The sequence below is a fragment of the Melozone crissalis genome, unplaced genomic scaffold (genome assembly GCF_028551555.1).
Source record: "Melozone crissalis strain CALT ecotype California unplaced genomic scaffold, PUWL_Pcris_2 ptg000008l_1, whole genome shotgun sequence".
NCBI classification, from domain to species: Eukaryota; Metazoa; Chordata; class Aves; order Passeriformes; family Passerellidae; genus Melozone; species Melozone crissalis.
In genome coordinates, this window is record NW_026535786.1 from 10,280,267 (window position 1) to 10,299,156 (window position 18,890).

The 18,890-nt window shown below is 44.3% G+C and overlaps 1 protein-coding gene across 1 annotated transcript in view; it reads left to right on the top strand.

Annotated features, from left to right (window-relative positions):
- GDPD4 (glycerophosphodiester phosphodiesterase domain containing 4) overlaps positions 1-18,890 on the top strand; it is a 39,058-nt gene that overhangs the window by 12,334 nt on the left and 7,834 nt on the right. The window contains exons 2-10 of the mRNA XM_054269923.1: positions 3,474-3,682; positions 4,272-4,375; positions 5,140-5,233; positions 10,817-10,876; positions 12,635-12,733; positions 14,826-14,919; positions 16,485-16,630; positions 17,120-17,202; positions 18,059-18,209. Of these exons, the coding sequence (XP_054125898.1) occupies positions 3,500-3,682; positions 4,272-4,375; positions 5,140-5,233; positions 10,817-10,876; positions 12,635-12,733; positions 14,826-14,919; positions 16,485-16,630; positions 17,120-17,202; positions 18,059-18,209 (1,014 nt within the window). The 5' untranslated portion in view covers positions 3,474-3,499. The remainder of the gene's footprint in view (positions 1-3,473; positions 3,683-4,271; positions 4,376-5,139; positions 5,234-10,816; positions 10,877-12,634; positions 12,734-14,825; positions 14,920-16,484; positions 16,631-17,119; positions 17,203-18,058; positions 18,210-18,890) is intronic.

Below are 18,890 nucleotides of genomic sequence, written 5' to 3' on the forward strand. Positions count from 1 at the left end.
GGGCAGAGCTGCTCAAAGGCTCCCATTTGCTAGGTGAGCCCTCTATGCCCAGAGGGAGCAGAAGCCTTGGATCAAATATGGTCTGGGAATTGACAGGATGGTTTCTGCTTTGGACAAGAGCTTACTGATATTTCTTCCTAAGATCTAATCTCAACCTACCTCCTTTCAGCCATTCCCTCTTGTCCTGTTGCTCCCTGCCCTTGTTAAAAGTCCCTCTCTGGATCAATAGTAACCCCTTTAGGTACTGGAAGGTGCTACAGGGTCTCCATTTATATCTCCATTTACTTGAGTGGAGATGTGCTAGAGGACATCTGTCCTCTCTACTTGACAAGATAAAATTTCAGTCCAAGATTATGGCCTTTGTAGAATTCTTTGGCCCTTTGCAGGCTTCAAAGGAGCAGCTGAGTCAGATCACTCTGTCTCTATCCTTTCCCTTTTTTCTTTCCAGAGACCTTTTCCCTCCTCTGCCAGCCTCCAATAGACAGAGGGACAGATGGATGCCAGCAGAAGCTAGAGCTGAAAGCAGTGGACAAGTTGTGTTTTTTCAATCTCTTGGTACTGAAAGGTGTTATTGCCATAGTGATACTGCTTGGACAGGGGTCAGTGGGGATTCAGGGGATTCCAGAGAGAAAGGCATCTTTTTTTGCTCTCTTTTGGCCAGCCTGATGTTCTTGAGAGGACTGGAGGCTGGTGGAGGGGTTTGTGGGCAGCAGGCTGTGTTTGTCTCCCTCGTTCCCCAGGCTCTGGTGCAATGAGGTGTCCCTTTTCCAAAAACACATGGGCTTGGAGAGGTGACTTGATTGGAAAAACTAAGGGAGAAGGTAATGAAATTCTTAATTATACTGGTGTCACAAGTACTCTGAGGTGAAGCTCTAATATTGCCCAGAGAAGTTTTGGATGCCACATCCCTGGATGCCACATCAAGGCCAGAGTGGATGGGACTCTGAGCAGCCTGGTCTAGTGGAATGATCTTTAAGATTCTTCGCCATCCAAACAATTCTGTCACTGTGTGATGAAGCTGAAAATACCTTTCCCTTTCTGCTGGGGGTGAGTCCAGGGTGAATTATTTAAGCATTCAGAAGCTCAAGGCCAGCTGATGTTTGATACATGAGAGAAATTGGATGCTACAGGTATCAGATAGCCTGTGCTATGGGTGAACAGGTGTAAGCTGGACAGACTGTGGCTACTGTGTGCCAAAACCCATGGGAATTGCCACAGAAGTCCCAAATAGCAGGTGACTGTCCACTCCATACAAGGATAGTTTCAGGAGGAGGGAACATGAACTACAAGGAAAGACTAGAAAAGGCTGGGATCATTGAGGCCAGAGAAGGTTTAAGAGGAGACATCCATATGTGAGTAAATGGAGGAAGAGTTTAAGCTGTTCACTGTATCTATGACAAACAAGGCATGAAGTAATGTCCTTAACTGTAATACAAGGGACAAGACATTGGGAAAATAATCTGCCAGCTTTTAATTATAAAGAGATTTGGGACTTGTTCAGCCTGTCTTGAGAGATGGTGGGATCTCCATCACTGACAATTTCATGAGGGGTAAGCTAACACCAGGTTTTAACACCTGGCATGCTGCTGTAGCCAGACAGATGATGTGGGCAAGGTTTCAGGATCTCCATAATCTGTTTTCCTGTCAAATCCTGTGTGCTCTTAGACAAATACTGATGTGTGAGCCTTGTACCCACACCTGAGAATGTGAGTAACAAACCTCATGGTCCTTTGACAGTGAAACTGATGGGTTTGGGGCAGTGTCCTGAATTCCTATTGCTGAAGGAGAAGGGCTGAGCAAGAATGGATGCTGTACTTTGGTGATACAGGAATTTTGGGGATCCTTTTAGGAGGTAACAAATATTGCACTCCCATGGCATGTGACAACCCTCTGGTAAGAGCTCTGAAGGTTCATCTATTAAATGTATATTCAAAAGCTGTGGCTGTTACGTGGGAATTGCTGGGTTTGTGCCAGGTGTACTTTAGGCCAGCTGGTGAAACCAGCTGGATCAGATGTCATGTGCACCACATCCCCCCAGCTGTGCTCTGGGAATTCTAGAGCAGGATCACCATCTTGCCACATGAGACTGGCATCAATTTTTTACTAAGGGTGACTTGCTGGTGCCAGGATCTGGCACTGCTGAGCTTCTAGGGATGGCTTGACCCCGCTACATCCAAGCATCCAGGTGTGTGGTTCCCTATGACTGTCCTGGATGGACAGACACATCTATCTCAGGAAGGGATTCAGGGCATGACATTCTTAGTGCTGCATAATTAGTATTGGTCCAAACTGAACCCCCTTTTTGTTTCCTTACCATCCTCTTTCCGTGTACTCCAGCTGCCAATAGGCTGGGCATTTGGAAAGGGTACAAGGGGAGTGTCTTTTCTGTTTTAACTTGTGTCTGATGTCTCTGATTTGTTTGTGCTTTCTGCAAACTGGTCAGTTATTTGGAGATGCCAGTCTGCAAGGGTTTATGCACTGATTTCTCCAAAGTCACATGGGGATCTGAGTTATTTCCAAACCCTTTATATGTCTGTTTTATCCATGTGTATAGTGCAGCAAACTGTTTATTCTTCCTCTTAAATGATTGTTGTTAGGTATTCCAGGATTTGAACATGGTTGATGTGGACTCAAGGATGTGATGGCACTTTTAATGCCACAGAAAAACATCTCTGACTGACTCAACTACAAAGAAGAGCTGTATAATGGGGCTTCTTTACATGCCCACACAAAAATGTTTTCCTAAATCTTTCCTTGAAGTCCCAGTAGTGCCTTGCTGGGTAAACCACTGTTCACCTAGCACTGGTCCCTGTGCTATTTGCTTCACTGCCACTACACTGGTTGCAATTTACCACCAAGTTCTTTGTTTTTAATTATGATTATGAATAGCTCTCCCACATGTACATATTTGCAGCTGGTCTTTCTACACTTGAAAATCTGTTCCAAGTAAAGTTGTTTCAGCCAGGTAATAACTATTTCTTAAGGGATCAGTCTCTGCAGTGCTGCAGTTTTGCCAGGATAAGAGAGCTGTGTACCTGGGGGTGTTTAGTGCCTTTTCTACATGAGCTAGTTAAACTGATAGCATGTTTCAAACAAGTCACAGTGATGCTGAATAATTCCCATAGCTAATCCTAGATTCAGGTTCATATGACATAATTTGAAATGTGCTCAAGTTAGTGAATTCATTTCCCAGAACCTCCTGTATAGCCAAAAGGAGGCAGAGGTAGACCATCAAAGGTGACTCAGAGTACCTAAGTAACAACCAGAGGCAGCGCTGACTGCTAAGTGCTAAGGATTTGCAGTGACCATCCTTCTCAGCTGGCCATCTCACTTTGGTGTATAAAATTAGGTGGGATGCCCTCAGCATCATCTCCTGCTGGTCTCAGCATCTTCTTGGGAAAGCTTTCTCTCCTTTCTCAAATATGGAAAGCTTACCCAGCAGTCTCCCCGTAAAACTCGTGTTGTTGTTTCAGGAGGAAGATGAGATAAAGGCACTCAGATGGAGACCCGTTCCAGCAGCCACAAGAGGATGAAGTTTGGCAAGCTGAAGGTGGTCCGTCGGCGCCTGCTGCAGCAGTACGAGCAGCAGCCCTTCGTCTCCTGCCTGGCTGGCTTCTACAGCTGCCGCTGGAAGCGCTACCAGCGCGAGAGGATCGAGCCTGGGAAGTGCTGCTGCAGCCTGGTAAGCCAGCTCAAAGTCTGCTCACACTTGGGTTTCTGTACTGGGGCAGGGAGGTCTAAGCAGACAAGGGGCTGATGGCATGGAATCCCAGCCCAATATCATTTGGAGTCTGCTGGGATCTGTTGGGCTGTTAGGTTTTGCTCTAAATGCTTGATGAATTGCTGCTTCTGTGGCAGGCTCTATTTGTCTGATAATAAACATGGAGTTTGCACCAACCTCTCCTGGCCAGTGAAACATCTCAAAGCCAAAACAAATCAAATGAAAGAAGTAACACTAAGGTTGGGTGGGCAGTAAGAATTGCAAAGAGGGTTGCTCTACAGTGCAATTTCCTCTCATGTGAGGCGGTTAAAATCCTGTTCATTTGGGAAGTAATGAGTTTTCCCTGAGAACAGGTAGTGCAGAGTATGCTTTTGAGGACATTTTCCTGGTTACAAGGGACAGGATGGGAATTCCCCTCCATATTTACTTCAGTTAGAATTCCAACACATAGCTACATATGTTTAGGAGCAGCCTGAAAGTACCTGCCATTTTCTTTGATTGCTCTGGCTGGCCATAGCTCTGACTGCTTGTCCTTCCTCTCCCTCTCCAGCGGGAATGCATGTTTTTCCCATTGCTCGTTGCAGCTTTCTGCTTTTCTCTGGTCTTTCTGTACACGTGGGGTGAAGGTAAAAATGACTACAACAGCTTTGACTGGTAAGTAAAATCTTTTCCTCCTCTCCCACCCCTTCAGCTGGTCACTAGGATGACTGGGAAGGGATGAACACCCTCTGCAGCAGCTGTGGTGCAACAGAGGGCTTTAGTAATGAAGCAAAGATTTGGCACCTTAAACTCTTGCTTACAGCATCCAAACTGAATGTCCAGTGACTCTGGAGGTGCTGAGACTTGGTCTTTGCTTAGGTACAATTTTTAGGTGTAAGTGTGAATTTAGGAGAAAGGGGAGAATCATCGTCACAAAAATTGTGAATGGAGAGACTAAATAACTCTTTCCTTCTCTGAGTCTTTCTTTTCCTCCTTCCCTTTCCTCCCCCATTCCATGTGAAGAAATATAGTGGCTGGAATCAGAGGCATTGCACCAGCCATCTCACTGAAAGAGAATTTTATGTTCTCAAATTCAAAAGTAAGAAATAATCATCAGGGATTTATGCACATCTTTTCTTTCTGGACTACGTAGGCAACAGTTATGCAAATCTGGCCCCTAAAATTAAATTAAAGCTGCTCAAATATAATGGGAAGGAAAGGTATAATAACGTGTTTTAGTCTGATGGTTAATGCAATCAGGGATTTTGGGAAGGAGGCTCTTAATCACTTTTTCATGTTGCAGCATAGGCTATTCCTTCACCCTTCTTTGTTTTATTGCTTAGAAAATTTCAAAATTTCAAGGAAGAGGGCTGTTGGTCCTCTCTACTCCAGGTGCTAACAAAAAACATTCTTACAGTATTTTATTGGCTTATTTTTAGGTATAACTATGGGAACATGGGCTACTGGTTTCTCTGGTCTCTTGTTATCCTGATTGTGGCTGCAATCTTGTTCACATACGTCTCACTGCTACTGGTAAGTAATGCTCCTTGTGAGCTGGCCTTGATTTGTAGTCCTGAAAGGTGAACACAGGGGTGGCTTTAATGTGTCAGACCAAAGCTCAAGCTAGTCCTCCATATGATCCTTGGACAGTGAAAGTCAGGAGATGATCTGGAGCACAATGAGTGTTTACAGCTCCCCGTAGCTACCTGCAAAGGACCAGTTTCAGCTCAGGAGTCTCTGAGCCTGATGTTGTTTCTGTGATTTCTTTCAATGATGTCCCTTTGATAAATGTATACAATTCTTCCTTGGACCCAAGGAAAGCTGACCCAGCAGTGTCTGGATTTAGATTTAGGGGAAACGAAAAATTGTTGTTTTGGCAGCAGGGAAATATGAGCTCTGAGTCATGTAGCGGTGGTGATACATCATCACAGCTGAGTTATTCTTCTAATCCTGGATAAAAAGGTCTACTAGAGGAAGGAGAACAGAACTTTTTCACTTGACTGACTCTGCTTTGCTGGAGGATTTTCTTCAGGTAGAGGCTATAGATGTGGCCAGAAAACACTGCTGAAATTTATGCTGAAAGAGGTTCCTGAAATCTTCACTTTTCCAAATTCTGTGAAATTTTCTGATATGATGTCTGCTTTAGTTAGGGAAACATACCAACCCCCAAATTTTCCTAAAATTTCTACTTAATCATCCTTTTTCTATGTTCTTTCCTTCATAAGAAAGCTCTCAAATAAAGACAGATTTGTACCCGTTCTTCCACCTTCTTCATCCAGAGCTATAGGCCAAGAATTCACTTTGACTCCAGGCACTGGAGTTCACATCTGGAGTACCATGCCTGCTCTGAATTTCATTTGGAAATGCCAGGTGCTGAGGGTGAGGTTATGGCTTTGTCTCACCTCTGTGACCAAGACAACCAGCTTTTATCATCCATTCCTGCTGTTCTCACCCATTCCCTGATGTGTCATCATACACTCAGTCTGTAAATTGCTCATGACAGGGAACTTCTTTTGGCTTTGTCCATGCAGTACCTAACACAATTGGTTTCTGGGGTCCTTTTTTCCTGATGAAGTACAAATAAATAGAACTTTTATTCTAGTGCTAGCAATAAAAACCCCAAAGTGATAAATAGAACAGGTGCTTTTTCATGCCCACAGCGATCAAGAGCATTGAAAGAGATGTGGATTGACTGAGCTCTGAAAGGGACTAACAGCAATAATTAATTACAAGGATTTGGTAACACCATGATGGCTCATGGACTATCATTCAGCAGAGCCCCCTGGCGTCCCCAGGGGCCAAGGAGTGGTGTGGGTAGTTTGGTGGTTACAATACTACTTGGGGCAACTCTGAGCTTTGCCAGAGATGCCAATGTGACATGGATACGTCTGAGATGGTGCCTCAGCAGGCTGTGGATCTGGAGTCAGCCTCAGGATCAGACTAACTCACCATAGTCCATGCTAGAAACTGACTTTACAGGATTTCCTGGGCTTAAGGAGCCTGAAGACCCCCGGGGCTGATGTGACAGCTTGGTCATGCTCTGTCTGGATCCAAATGTCAGCCAGTGCCCAAGCAGTGCACTTTCTTTGAGCATTTTCCCGTTTTTGTCACCATGAATATGATGTCTACAAGCTGTCAGAGCAGGTGATGGGCAAAGTAAACCAGAAAGGAAGATGAAGAATATGAGGTGAAATTGGTGTCCTACAGGGTTTAGTTCAGTCCTGGTCTTACTTTTTATTATGTAGCTGCATCATCCTCTTCCTCTCAAGCCTCTCAGTTCTGTCTAACATTTGCCTTCCTCAGAAGGGTGAGCATGGATAAACCTGATAGAATGCAAGTAGACTGGATGGTGTCTGACAGCAGGAGAAACTTCAGAGGTTCCCCTGCTCTGGGAACAGCCCTTCAGGGAAGGTCCATTTCCTTCTTGCATTTATGAAGCTGTGAGGTGACCCAACCAAAGCTGTTGGGTATTTCTGAGGGCACTTGTCCTGCTTGACAGCATCACCATGCCACCATGTCCTCTGTAGCAAGACTGCTGCATGCATCCATGCTAGGCAGTGGGTGCTGGGGGCATGAGGCTGCTACTTAAATGTTATTAGGTCATGAGGGAAAGGGGGGCAAGGAAAGTTACCACTGCCACCACTTACACTCCTGCCATCTGAAAACCCGAAGGATATTGTAGCAGCTGTGGCTGGGCAAAGCTCATCCTAGCAGGGCTCTTTCAGAGGAGGACTCTGCCAAGAATCCATCCCTCCACCAATGTTTGCAGAGCTTCCGTTTCACTGAGGGCTTTGATGGACCACCCAGCAAAACACTGGGAGCCTCACGGGCTGGTAAGAGTAACTCAGCCCTTCCACACCTAAATAAATCATTCAGTGTGGGAACTATATGATAGGTGGGTTGTTCTAATACATTTCAAACAACTGATGGCCAAATAGGTTTCTGCCATGATGAATTACATCCCAAGTTTTGGTTGAACAGTGTTGGATGGTGAGTACCTAGGTGATGTTTTCTGGTGGTGTTTTGCATGAACAGCTCACCACATCAGAACACTGAACACCCTGATGCCCTTGCTGGAGCAGAAAGATTTAATATCAACCCTCTAATGGTTTTGCTTGTGAACACCATACCATCTTTCTTATTGATGGCACCCAGCTGGAACCTGTGAGCCTGCTTCCACGACCCTATTGTGACCCACTGGAGCATACAGACTTCTGCCCACCTGCCTCAAGTGGCTGAAGAAAACGCTGCACAAGAAAGGACTAACTGTCTAGACAAAGATGCTCTCCATCCACATGCATCATTGTCATTTGCTCACACAATCAATTTCAATTAATTCAATTGTTCAACAACTCAAGACAATTTTCTCATCCCCATTAGGGCTAAAAGGTTAAACTGAGGGGTCTAATTACAGAACTGTTTATGCTTAGTGGAGAAGAAAAATCTTTTCTTGTTTAGTCTTTCAAACCCCAACAGATAACATTTGCCTCTCTGCAGTTCAGCCATGCTTTTTATTAAGGGTTGTGAGGAGGTGACTCGTGACTGTACAAAGTAAAGAGGTTCAGATGTGTTGTGGCCTCTTCATTCATAGATGGAGAGGACCTAAAATAGTACATTGACACTGAAATATAAAATGTTACCTCAAAACTCCATCCCTAAGAGACCAGACAAGTTGGGGGTACCAGACAAGTTCTGAGTTTTTTGCCATAAAGTGAATGAATAGAAGGACCTGAATCCAGCTGCTGTGAACATCTAAGTGAGCAGATGTTTCAGGTGAGCCAAGTGTCTAAGTGCCTGCTTGCATGTCCTTGTAGTGTAGGTTCAGAGCCTGCCCACACCTCACCAGAAGTGTCGAGATGATTACAGGGTAGTTCCCATGCTGAAGTGGAGTAGATTTAAGCATCTGCTGTCCACATTTTGCAGAAAAACCTTGTGGTCAATGCAGCCACTCAGAAAGAGGGAGACAGAAATGAAATTCTCATTGCAGTGAATCCATTTCTCTCGCCACTAGGAAGCATTCCTTAATCACCACTTTGCAGGTAGATGGGGGAGGGGAGACACTTCCACACCTCATTTTATTAAAGAAGAGAAGAATGCAAGAGTTTGAGGCTGTAAGATTCTGGGAGATGATGGGATTGGCAAGAGGGACCTTGACTCTAACCTTGGCAGTATTAGTCAGAAACCCACTGATCACCTAAGCCATCTTCTCTACTTATATTAGATAATCCCAGAAAGTATGTGGAAGCAATTTGGAGTAGACAGACCAGTGAGAAGATGAGGGAGTATTGCAAAACTGTATCAGTGGAGATTTAGGTTAAAAATTAGGGGAAGATTTTTCACCCAGAGGATTGTTGGACATGTGAACCGGCTCCCCAGGAAAGTAGTCATGTCTGAGTGCCCTGAGTTCAAGAAGTATTTGAACTATGCTCTCAGGAACATGAGTACCAGACTCATATTAGTACCTGACTCGTGTTAGTTCACGAGTTGATTCAAGAATCGTGGTGTGATTCTTGGTGTGATTTTGTGCAGGGCCAGAAGATGGACTTTGATGATCCTTGTGTGTCCCTTCTGGCTCAGAAAGTTCTGAAAATGTTTGGCTTTACTGTACTCAAGGACCAGGTCTTTGTGTAACATCACTTGCAGCAAAGGAGCAAGTGATGTTTGGTCTTTTTGCTCTCATTTTTCACCCTGAAATAGATTTCAGTGGGGCTGATTTAAGATCTTTAGCAGTATTTCAGTTTTCTCTCAACTGCTCCCAGATTACTCACCATGTACTGGCTGCATTTATTCCATTACAGGAAACCAACATGTCAAGAAGCACTTATGTTCACTGCTGAGTTTATCATAGAATCATAAAATGATTTGTGTTGGAAGGGACCTTCCAAGGTTATCTAATTCCCGCCCCACTGTCATGGACAGGAATGTCTACCACTAGACCATGTTGCTCAAAGCCCCATCCAACCTGGCTTTGTATCTTGCTTCAAATCAGCATGATCCTGGAATGAGAGTGTGTTTGTAAATGGATAGGAAACAACTTGCAGTTGAGTTTCAGGAGAGAAGACCCTCTTCCCCCAAATCAGTTTATCTTGTTTTCCTACAATCCCACTATCCTACAGTCTGGAGGGACTTGCATCATAAATGATCCTCCTCAGTGGAGCACTGATGTCTACTAACAGACACTTTTCTCTAAGCCCTGATACCTGGTGATACTGGTCCCAAAATGATCCTTTTCAGTGGTTGGGAAGTTTCCCCTGGCATTTAGACTCCTGAGCATAGACCTGTGCATTTTCACAGCAGCAAAGTGAAAATTTGCTGCTGAAAGTGTTTTCTGGGGTGAAGTCAATCTCCAAACTCACTGGTTACTTAGGTATGGAGCTATGTGAAGAAGCTCTGCATGAGAACCGTGGACTGACTTGCCTCATTCTTGGCTTGTTGGTGTTCAAGGCATCTTGGGTCCTCTGTCCTGGCTGGGGTTTGCAGCTTGCGTCACAAGAACCCTCTCCAAGGGCTCCAACTTGCCATCAGGTGGAAGGGATATGCCAATCACCAAAAACTGGAGTCATCTGATCCCCAAGACACTTTCCTTTGAGACAGGTCTGAGATGTGCCTGTCCTTGTGGTAAATGTGGAAGAATTGCCTTTTTTGCTCTCTGCTCTGTACTTTTGTGCTGCTCTGGGGCATTTTTTATTCCCTGACTTCTCTCCCATGGTCTATATTCCTCTAATCTCAATAAATGCACAGAAAATAGTGAAGATTAGTGCTGTATTGGTTTATACAATAATAATTGACCTTGGCCATCATTCCTCTTTTAGAGTCTGTCCTCACAAAAAGTCATTGTAAGCAAGTACCCCAAAGTGCCCAATTATCTGTTACCTGGGAAAATGTCTTTGATCCTGAAGGGCAGTCTTGATATGTGCTTGGCCATTTCAGAAGCATTTTTACTGTAGCACTAAACTTTTCTCTCCATACACCCATCCTGCACACACTGACATTGTGCAGGAGGACCTCGTGTAAAGTAACTTCCCAATGTGAAAATAATTCCAGAAGTGCCTCACGGGCACAGGGCACCACCTCCCATCCCACAAGGATGCATACAATCTCTTCTTGATTTCCCAGGTCCTCGCGATGTGCTTGCTTGCAGAAGGTCAGCGGCTGTACCTTCACTGGAGTCACAAGGTGGGGAGAGTCAGGGCTTTCTGGTAACTCTAATCTATGCTTTTAATTGAGTCCGTGGTGTTTCTTTGCATGACAAACCTCTTGGACTATGGGAGAGAAGGAAGAGAGGGAAGAGGTTAATCTTACGAGATTGAGATACCCATGAAATTGATATCTCCACCTGAGCTGGTCGCTCCAACTCCTTTTGCAGTCAGCAGAGGGAAATGAATCCTCTGACGATGCAATTCATCCAGCTGGTCATAGGCCTCTAAATTAAGATGAGATGAATCACACTCAAAAAACCTTTTTTTCCCCCACTGACTCTAAAAGGTGCCTGCAGTGACTCATTCAGGTGAAGATGTCTATATTTGACTCATTTACGTATGGTAACATGAAGTCAAAAGCAAAGTTTTCATGAGAAGCACTGCATGATTTTCTGGATCAGACCCCAGTGAAACAGTGAAAAAAGTGTCTGCTCTCTCCACAGGAGAGAAAGGTGGCTTTTCTAAGGCTTGTTGGTGCTTAATGTCTTTTGGTCTTTGGATGGTTCCCTGGGAGTGTTAAAGACCAGGCTGGATGGGGCCCTGAGAAATCTGATCTAGGGTCCATGGCAGGAGGGCTGGAACTAGATGATCTTTAAAGTCTCTTCCAAATCAAACTTTCCTGTAATTCTTAATTCTATTCTAGGGTTTGGGAAATGCCTTTGGGAGTTTTGAAGACACAGGAACAAATTATCAGGGACTTGTTGCTGTAAAATTACGGGTTAGAATAATCTTCTTTAAGTAATTTTTGAGGCTATGTGAGGCGTTTAAAAATGCTTCTCTGTCCATGCAGTTTAGGGTAGGATGCAATGTGATTGCAAAGGCTGCAGGAGGAAGAAATAACTGAACATGTGGATGCTTGATCCTGTGCTTCTTCATTTAAGTAATGGAAACTGTGTGATCTTTACTATTTGAAAATGGATTCGAGAAGAACCAGAAAGTTGTAGAACAGTTTGTAAAAAACCAACCAAACAAAAATATTTTAAAAAGAATAATAATGAAAACCAGGATTTCTTGGGTGCAAAGGGATTAGGGATAGATTATTAAAGTATTGATACATAGAAGATGCCCTGAAGAATGGTTAGGGCCTTGGTGCAATTACCTTTAGTTGTCAGCAGAAAGATGATATACCAAGAAAGGTCTGCCATTACCACAGTGCTGGTACCAAACTGAATAAGAAGCTGAAGAATTGACTAAAACACTGCCTCACCTTTTTGGTTAAAAAGTGAACCCTCATCTCCTAATTATGGGAGGGTTTGTTATTGCTGAAGCCTGTTACAAGGCAGCTCATAGAACAAGGAGGTTGTGTTATTGTCCCTTTTGGGTGGAATTTGTCACTTCTGAGTTTAGAAGTGATGAATTCCATCTGCAGGTTAGGGATTTAATGTAAGCTGATCACCTAGGCTCCATTTATGTCAATAGAGAGAGAGGCATATTCCATCACAATGCAAGCAGGAATGGGTCACCTCTGAAATTCCTCTTTCTCCACTGATTACAGAGAGAATCCTGAGAGCTGACTTAGTTGAGTCTCCAACTCCTGGAATCAGTCCTGCCATACTGATAGCATTATGGATTTGGTTTTAGACCTGTTGGATCTCTCTGTCTCTGAACTGGCACAGTCAGTCTTATGCATAGAAAACAATTTTTCCAGCTGCTTAAATTAGCCATGACTAGGATGGATGGCATACCCTATGCAGAAATGCTGAAGCTGATTTATGTCTTCTTTATGTCCCCTCAGATTGGTACTTTTCTCGTCCTGGGCTTCTCTGTTGCATGCCTGTTTGCATTATCTGTACTCTGGCGAGACCACCGGAAAACTGTCCGTCTGTCATTCCAGGTAAGGAGGGTGAGGAGGTCTGTTTGGAAGAGCAGCTTGTTTATAGGAGTATTTTGTGACAATTTGTGGCAGAAGATACTCTGTATGGTGGATGTTTTTTATATGGTTTTTGTTAGCAAGGTACATTCTGAGAAAACTTTTATAATGACTTTACATTTCCTGTTGGGGGAAAGGAAGCTGAGGCCCAAAGCTGAGTTTCAAGCTATGTGATTTAACATGTCTCTATTTGGAAAGATATAGAAAGTAACAGCTCCTTTTTTTTCCTCTGCCCAAAATTGTAGGTGTACTGTTAAATTTCAGCTGTCCAGGGCATGTAGATCAGACCCCTTAGGCTGCTAGGTTTGCTGGAGCAAGAGCTTTCTCCCTCATCCCTCATCCCTCATCCCAATCTGCTGGTACAGCATATTTTCAGACTTCTGTGACTCAGAAGAGCTTAATCTCCTGAGGGCATGAGCACACTGGGTTCTGGGGGAGCAGGTGGAGAGCACTGGTGTCATGTGGGACAAAATGCTGGATGCAGGAGGTCAGAGTTCATGGTTGCTGGTCTCCTCAACTCTCACCAGATCTGAAGGTGGAGGCAAGAGCTGTCCAGTGTTGTTCAGTGTCTGAGCATCCAGGTCCCCACTTGTTTTGGGAAGGAGGAAGCATGTAGCCTTTGACTACACAGCTGCTTTGCAGAATCCAAACCACTCCACAGTTCTATGATTTTATGCTATTTGGGTCTGTTACCTCTCCCCTATGTGTCTTAGTGCCTGTGAAGGCTGGGAGAGCAATGCAAGAGGACTGGCAGAGGAATGGAAGATGTGGTGTTCATTAATTGCACATTCCTGTTCTACAGTTCACTAACCACTGGGTTGTGCACTGGCAAAGGCAAAGAGAAACCATCAGCTTCTCCTCCCCCTGACTGACACCAGGGGATGTGGATGAGGAGAAGGAGACACAAAAGCCTTTGAGTTCCCCAAAGATGCTGTTTATTTCAGGTGTCCATGCTCTTTGAGATGGTCTCCCATTGCTGTTCCTAAAGGACACAAACCTCTCGTAGATACTGTGCCATGTCCATTAGCCCAGCAAATCTATTTCAGGTATTGTGGACATCTCAGATGGCACCTCTGCTTGCGCAACTGATCCTGCTTCTGGTCAGGAGAAGTTGGTATTGGGTGTCCAGGGCAGACAGTGTCACGTGCAGTAACGTGTCCCAGTGACTGCTGCTTTCCTCAACCCTTCCAGCTTAGAGAATCGAGCATCAGGACTAAGAAATAGGAAAGGTTTGCATCTGGAGAGTTGGGTTTTTTCCCAGCACATACCTTAATAACTGTCAGTTCTAGCTGGAATATTTGCCACAGGGGGCTGATGAGCATGAGAAAACAATGGACTGGTTTCTAGTTCAAATTTTCCTAGTTTTAGGAAAAATGTTATACCAACAACTATTTAGATTCTGTATTTCTGCTTGGTTTACAACTCTTTTCACGCATTCATGCTAAGCATAGGAGTGATTCTTGTTTTATGATCTTCTTATTTAATCCTTAGGATTAAAGAAATCACATCTAATAACTATATCTGTCCAGCAATATTATCTAATATATCTGCTTCTATTATACCACAGTAGTTAGTTTCATACCACAGCTAGTAAATACCACATTTTATCACTCAGGCTTGTTGACCTCAGTTTAATGATTTAACTGCAGCATGGTGTGGTGTGGAGATAGCTATTGCCTGGATGGGATTGGACTGGAGTTGTTTATGTTGGGTTAAACTGGAAGATGCTCACAGATTATGGCATATGAGTAGTGGCAGTCATGTCCTCATGGAGGAGGGCAGTTGTGTCTCCATCAGCTGATGTAGGAGAAAGTAAAGAAGTGAGGAGCACTCCTTAGGCTGGGCACACTCCTTCCTGGCCTGGGCAGGGACACATGTCTCTCATCTGACTCCTGAGGTGTTTGGTGAATTCAGCACAGGTGAGGGAGAGTGGTTAACTACTGGTATCTGCATCAGGAGCCCATCCAGCTGTAAGAACTGTAGCTCTGATGGGGATTGTTTCCATCTGTCTCCACAGTTCATCCTTTGACTAAAATCCTTTTTTTTTCCTTGCCAGGTCACGGCTCCTTACCTCCACATAGGGGCAATTGCCATCATGGTCCTTCTTGCCTGGCCTGTGTCTTTTCATGCCATCAGAGCAGATAAGAAAGGTATGGCAGCTTTGGTTCCTGCTTCCAGTGTGATAGAAGACATATACAAGCATGGGAAAAGAGTCATGCAGGAGCTCTTTCCTCCCACACCTGCACTCCAGCTGGAGGAGACTTTCAAATTCTGCATCTCTCAGAGAAATTAGTAGGGCTGGGGCTTGGGCTATGCACTGCCCTGTTGCTGTCCCAGTGTGTTTCTGGTTTGCATGTTACCTTGCAGTGTTTTGCCCTCTACTGAGGCAGTGATCTGTGTTGAGACAGAGGAGACTAGCAGAAGCACCCATGTTCTGAGTCATGAGTGAAAATTTGTTTGGCCCTCTGCAGGAGAAAGCAGGCAGTGGCAGCTCCCTTGCTGATTTTTGCTTGCTGTGTACAGAAGGGATCTCCAGTCCAGTCAGACAAACCACTTCAGACTAGTGTATCTCAGGAGAGGCCAGCTGAGATAGGGAAAAGATCTTTTTGCTCAGTTCCTAGTGTTATCTCATGGGAAGTTCCTGCCCGCCTCTAGAAAGAATGAGCAAATGTTGTAAGGATGAAGCCAGATGCCAGGAAAAACTGCAGAAAAACCTGACTGGGAGTGTCTCTTTTTCTCTTATTGTTTCTCAATATAGCCAAAATTATCTACCTGACACCCATCTTCAGATACTGGTTTGCTATAACAATCACAGATAGAATGGGCTGGTGAAAACAGTTTTTTTTCTGGTCTGAGACTTTTCCTGTTGAACTGCAGCTAGAGAAGTTGGGGGAGGATACACAGGGACCCTAGACATTACATACCACCATGCCTGAGCTACTCCTAGCTTAGTATATCATCATCCTAGTGTAAGCCCAAATTCCTTCAGAGCCACTGGCACAGAGGATGGTGGTACCCAATCAAGAAAGAGGTGTTGGTGCATAGGTGCACATTACTAAGAAGAACTGTTTTGATCCCTGAGGAGAAGGACTCCTGGGGCACTTGGGCAATGTGTCAACAGATTCGGGAGAAGACCATGGATAATAAGTTAGCAAGTTTCTGAGGTGCAATATCCATGCTCTCAGGGTCTGTAGGATTATCTAGGTCACACACAGAAGGTCCCTACCAACCATCTGAATGAACCAGGCAAGTATTCAAAGTAAGGAGATGCAACATAGTTGAAAGAGAGGTAGCCACTCTTCTTCATTGGGAATGAAACTTGAAAATGGTGCTTGTTCTCATCTGAGTAAGAAAAAATTAGCATCCTTCTGCTGAGGATTGTTTTTCTACATATGGAGGAGATTTTGTTGCGTCATGTTTAAAAAAAAAAAGAAATAAAGCCATATCTTGCTGTCAGGCATAGTGAGATGTAATTAAAGCTTAAAACCTGCAGTCCTGACTTAGACAGTGTGCGTCCTTGCTTTGACCAATTTGTTTTCCTGGGTTGCATTGTTTGGAGAGAAAATGAAAATTAGGGGAAGAAGGAAAGGAAAAAAGGATGGGACAAAACCCAAAGCTACTTAGATGAAGGATTGGATTAAAAGTTAAGTGGCAAGGCAGACTCATATGTTACAATGTGGATTAACTCTAGCCTTCCTCCTTCAAATTCTTTCAGTTACTCAGATGATAATTGTTGGTCCATACCTGGCTATCCTTCTCTTTCTTTTCTTGATACCTCTGGGGATGTACTCTCCCTGCATCAGAGAGATGGGAACACTTGGACCAAAGCCAGCCCTCATTGGACACCGTGGAGCACCAATGGTAGGTCTAAAGAAGTTATGCTGTTTCTTCATCCTGTGTCTTGCTACTTTCTTCATCATCTTTTGTTGTTTCTTTTTTTTTTTCCCCCATGAATTCTGTGGAAGGTGGGAAACATTTCTGGTCATTGGGACTGCATGCCAAAGGCATCACTACATGGGCTGGCTTACAAGCAAAACAATGCTTCTGAGGGACAAGACCAGGTTGGAGGGGCCCTGAGCAACCTGGACTAGTGGAAGGTGTCTCTGTCCTGACAGGGGAATTGGAATAGGGTGATCTTCAAGGCCCCTTCCAACCCAAACCATTCTATGATTCTGTTATTCTTGTACACAGTGGATTTGGCTAAATTGGAAGAAAACAAACAGTAGACTTTAGCAATATGATGATGCTCCCTTAATAAAAACCAGAGATGTTACAAAGAGGCAGAAAGTATTTGCAGAGTCCTCCCAGAGTGTGTTTGAAAATTATCTGCTCATGTGCCTTTTTTTTCAGCTGGCACCAGAAAACACTGAGATGTCATTTCTGAAGACGATTGAGCATGGTGGGGATGGGCTTGAGACAGATGTTGCCATAAGGTGAGGGCAAAACGTCACATCCCACAGAATATATGGTGGTTCTTCCAAGAGCTGGAGACATGCAGCTCCAGGCAGTTGGGTTTTACTGGTGGCTGGGACAGGGTCCCTCAGCTGTCATGTGATGACAGGGGCTGTAGGGCATGGTTGTTCTCAGGAAGTCAATAAGCTGCAGCTTATTGATTTAACAATTGTTATTTCTGCAGTGTGTTTTAAATGCTTGGCAGAGTACAAAAACAAGCCCCTAATCTAGCCTGACTTCCAGGTCACAGTGAGGGTTATATCAGGTCTGCAAACCAACAGATCTTTAATTGCCTTTGGTGAACCCATCGCCATGAAATGCTAATATTCTGTGCAGGATGAGCTGTTCACAGGCACTGAATGAGAAAAACACTAACATTTGGACATTCTACTGAACTAGACCTTTCCATAAAAGAAAATTTTGTGTTTCCATCACTATCCATTCAGAATTCAGTCCTCTGAAAACCAGAGAAACACTTTGATGTCAGCAAAAAGAGATTTCAACCATTAGTTACAAACCATTTTTGAGGGAGTCGGCCGGCAAAAAGGTCACCTCCTTCACATTGCCCCTAGGGAAACTGAGACACAGACAAGCATGACTTCTGTGAGGCCTCCTAGAAGTATTTAAGCTGGAAGTAACCTGGTGGTGTGAGCCTCAGCATTCCTCCATATGGCACATTCTGCAAAGATCTGCTGTACTCTGCTGCATCACAGTGGCCCACGCTGCTTGTACTGTGGCATTCACAGTGGCCCACCTGTTCTTCTGGCCTGGCTTGAGTCTGCTCATGCTGTGAATGAACCTGCTCCCCAGGTGACCTGAACTCTTGCTCTCTGGCAGCTATGATGGGGTTCCTTTCCTCATGCATGATGACACCTTGAGAAGGACAACTAACGTCGCAGAGGTCTACCCTAATGACACTGGTAAAGCTGCTTCGTTCTTCTCCTGGGATGCCCTGCAGAAACTGAACGCTGGAATGTGGTTCCTTAAGGTAGGCATCAAAAAGGGCTAGAAGCATTCAAGGTCAATTGGATTGGACTCCAGGCAACTTGATCCAGTTCAACACATCCCTGTTTATTCCACGGGGCTTGGACTAGATGAGCTTTAAGGGTGTCTTCCAATGCAAACTTTTCTATGATTTCATAACTATCACCAACTGGATGTAAAAGAGACACCAGCTGTCTATTATTTAACAGCATCAGTGTTAGAAGACGAACTGCTAGTTGAGTTAAAACTCAAGTTGGTGTAAATCTGTCAATTTGGGTCTTTTTGCTTTGTCCATTTTGCCTTCAGGCTAAGGAGACCTGTAACAATTGGCTGGTGGGTGTTCTTGTGTCACCTTATCAAGGCAGCAGCAGAGCTCATGGGCTGGGGGAAGAAGGAAAGAGCTACTTGTGCAATGTGCTGTTTATAATATTCAGAGCTAACAAGGTGGGACAGAGAAGCACAGCAGAGCTAGCTTTCAACTATGCAATTTAGGTCCCAAAAGCAATATCCTCACTAAGGGAAGCTAAGCCTGGGTTAGCTTCCCCCACTTTTTATGTAGAAGAAATAAGCAAAATAAAATATCCCCACCTGTTGAGGACTCACATAAAACTTTTTCCCTCCTAGAGATACAGCTGACTCCCAGAGCAAACTACCTGATTGATTTCCTTTTTTTTTTTTTTTATAT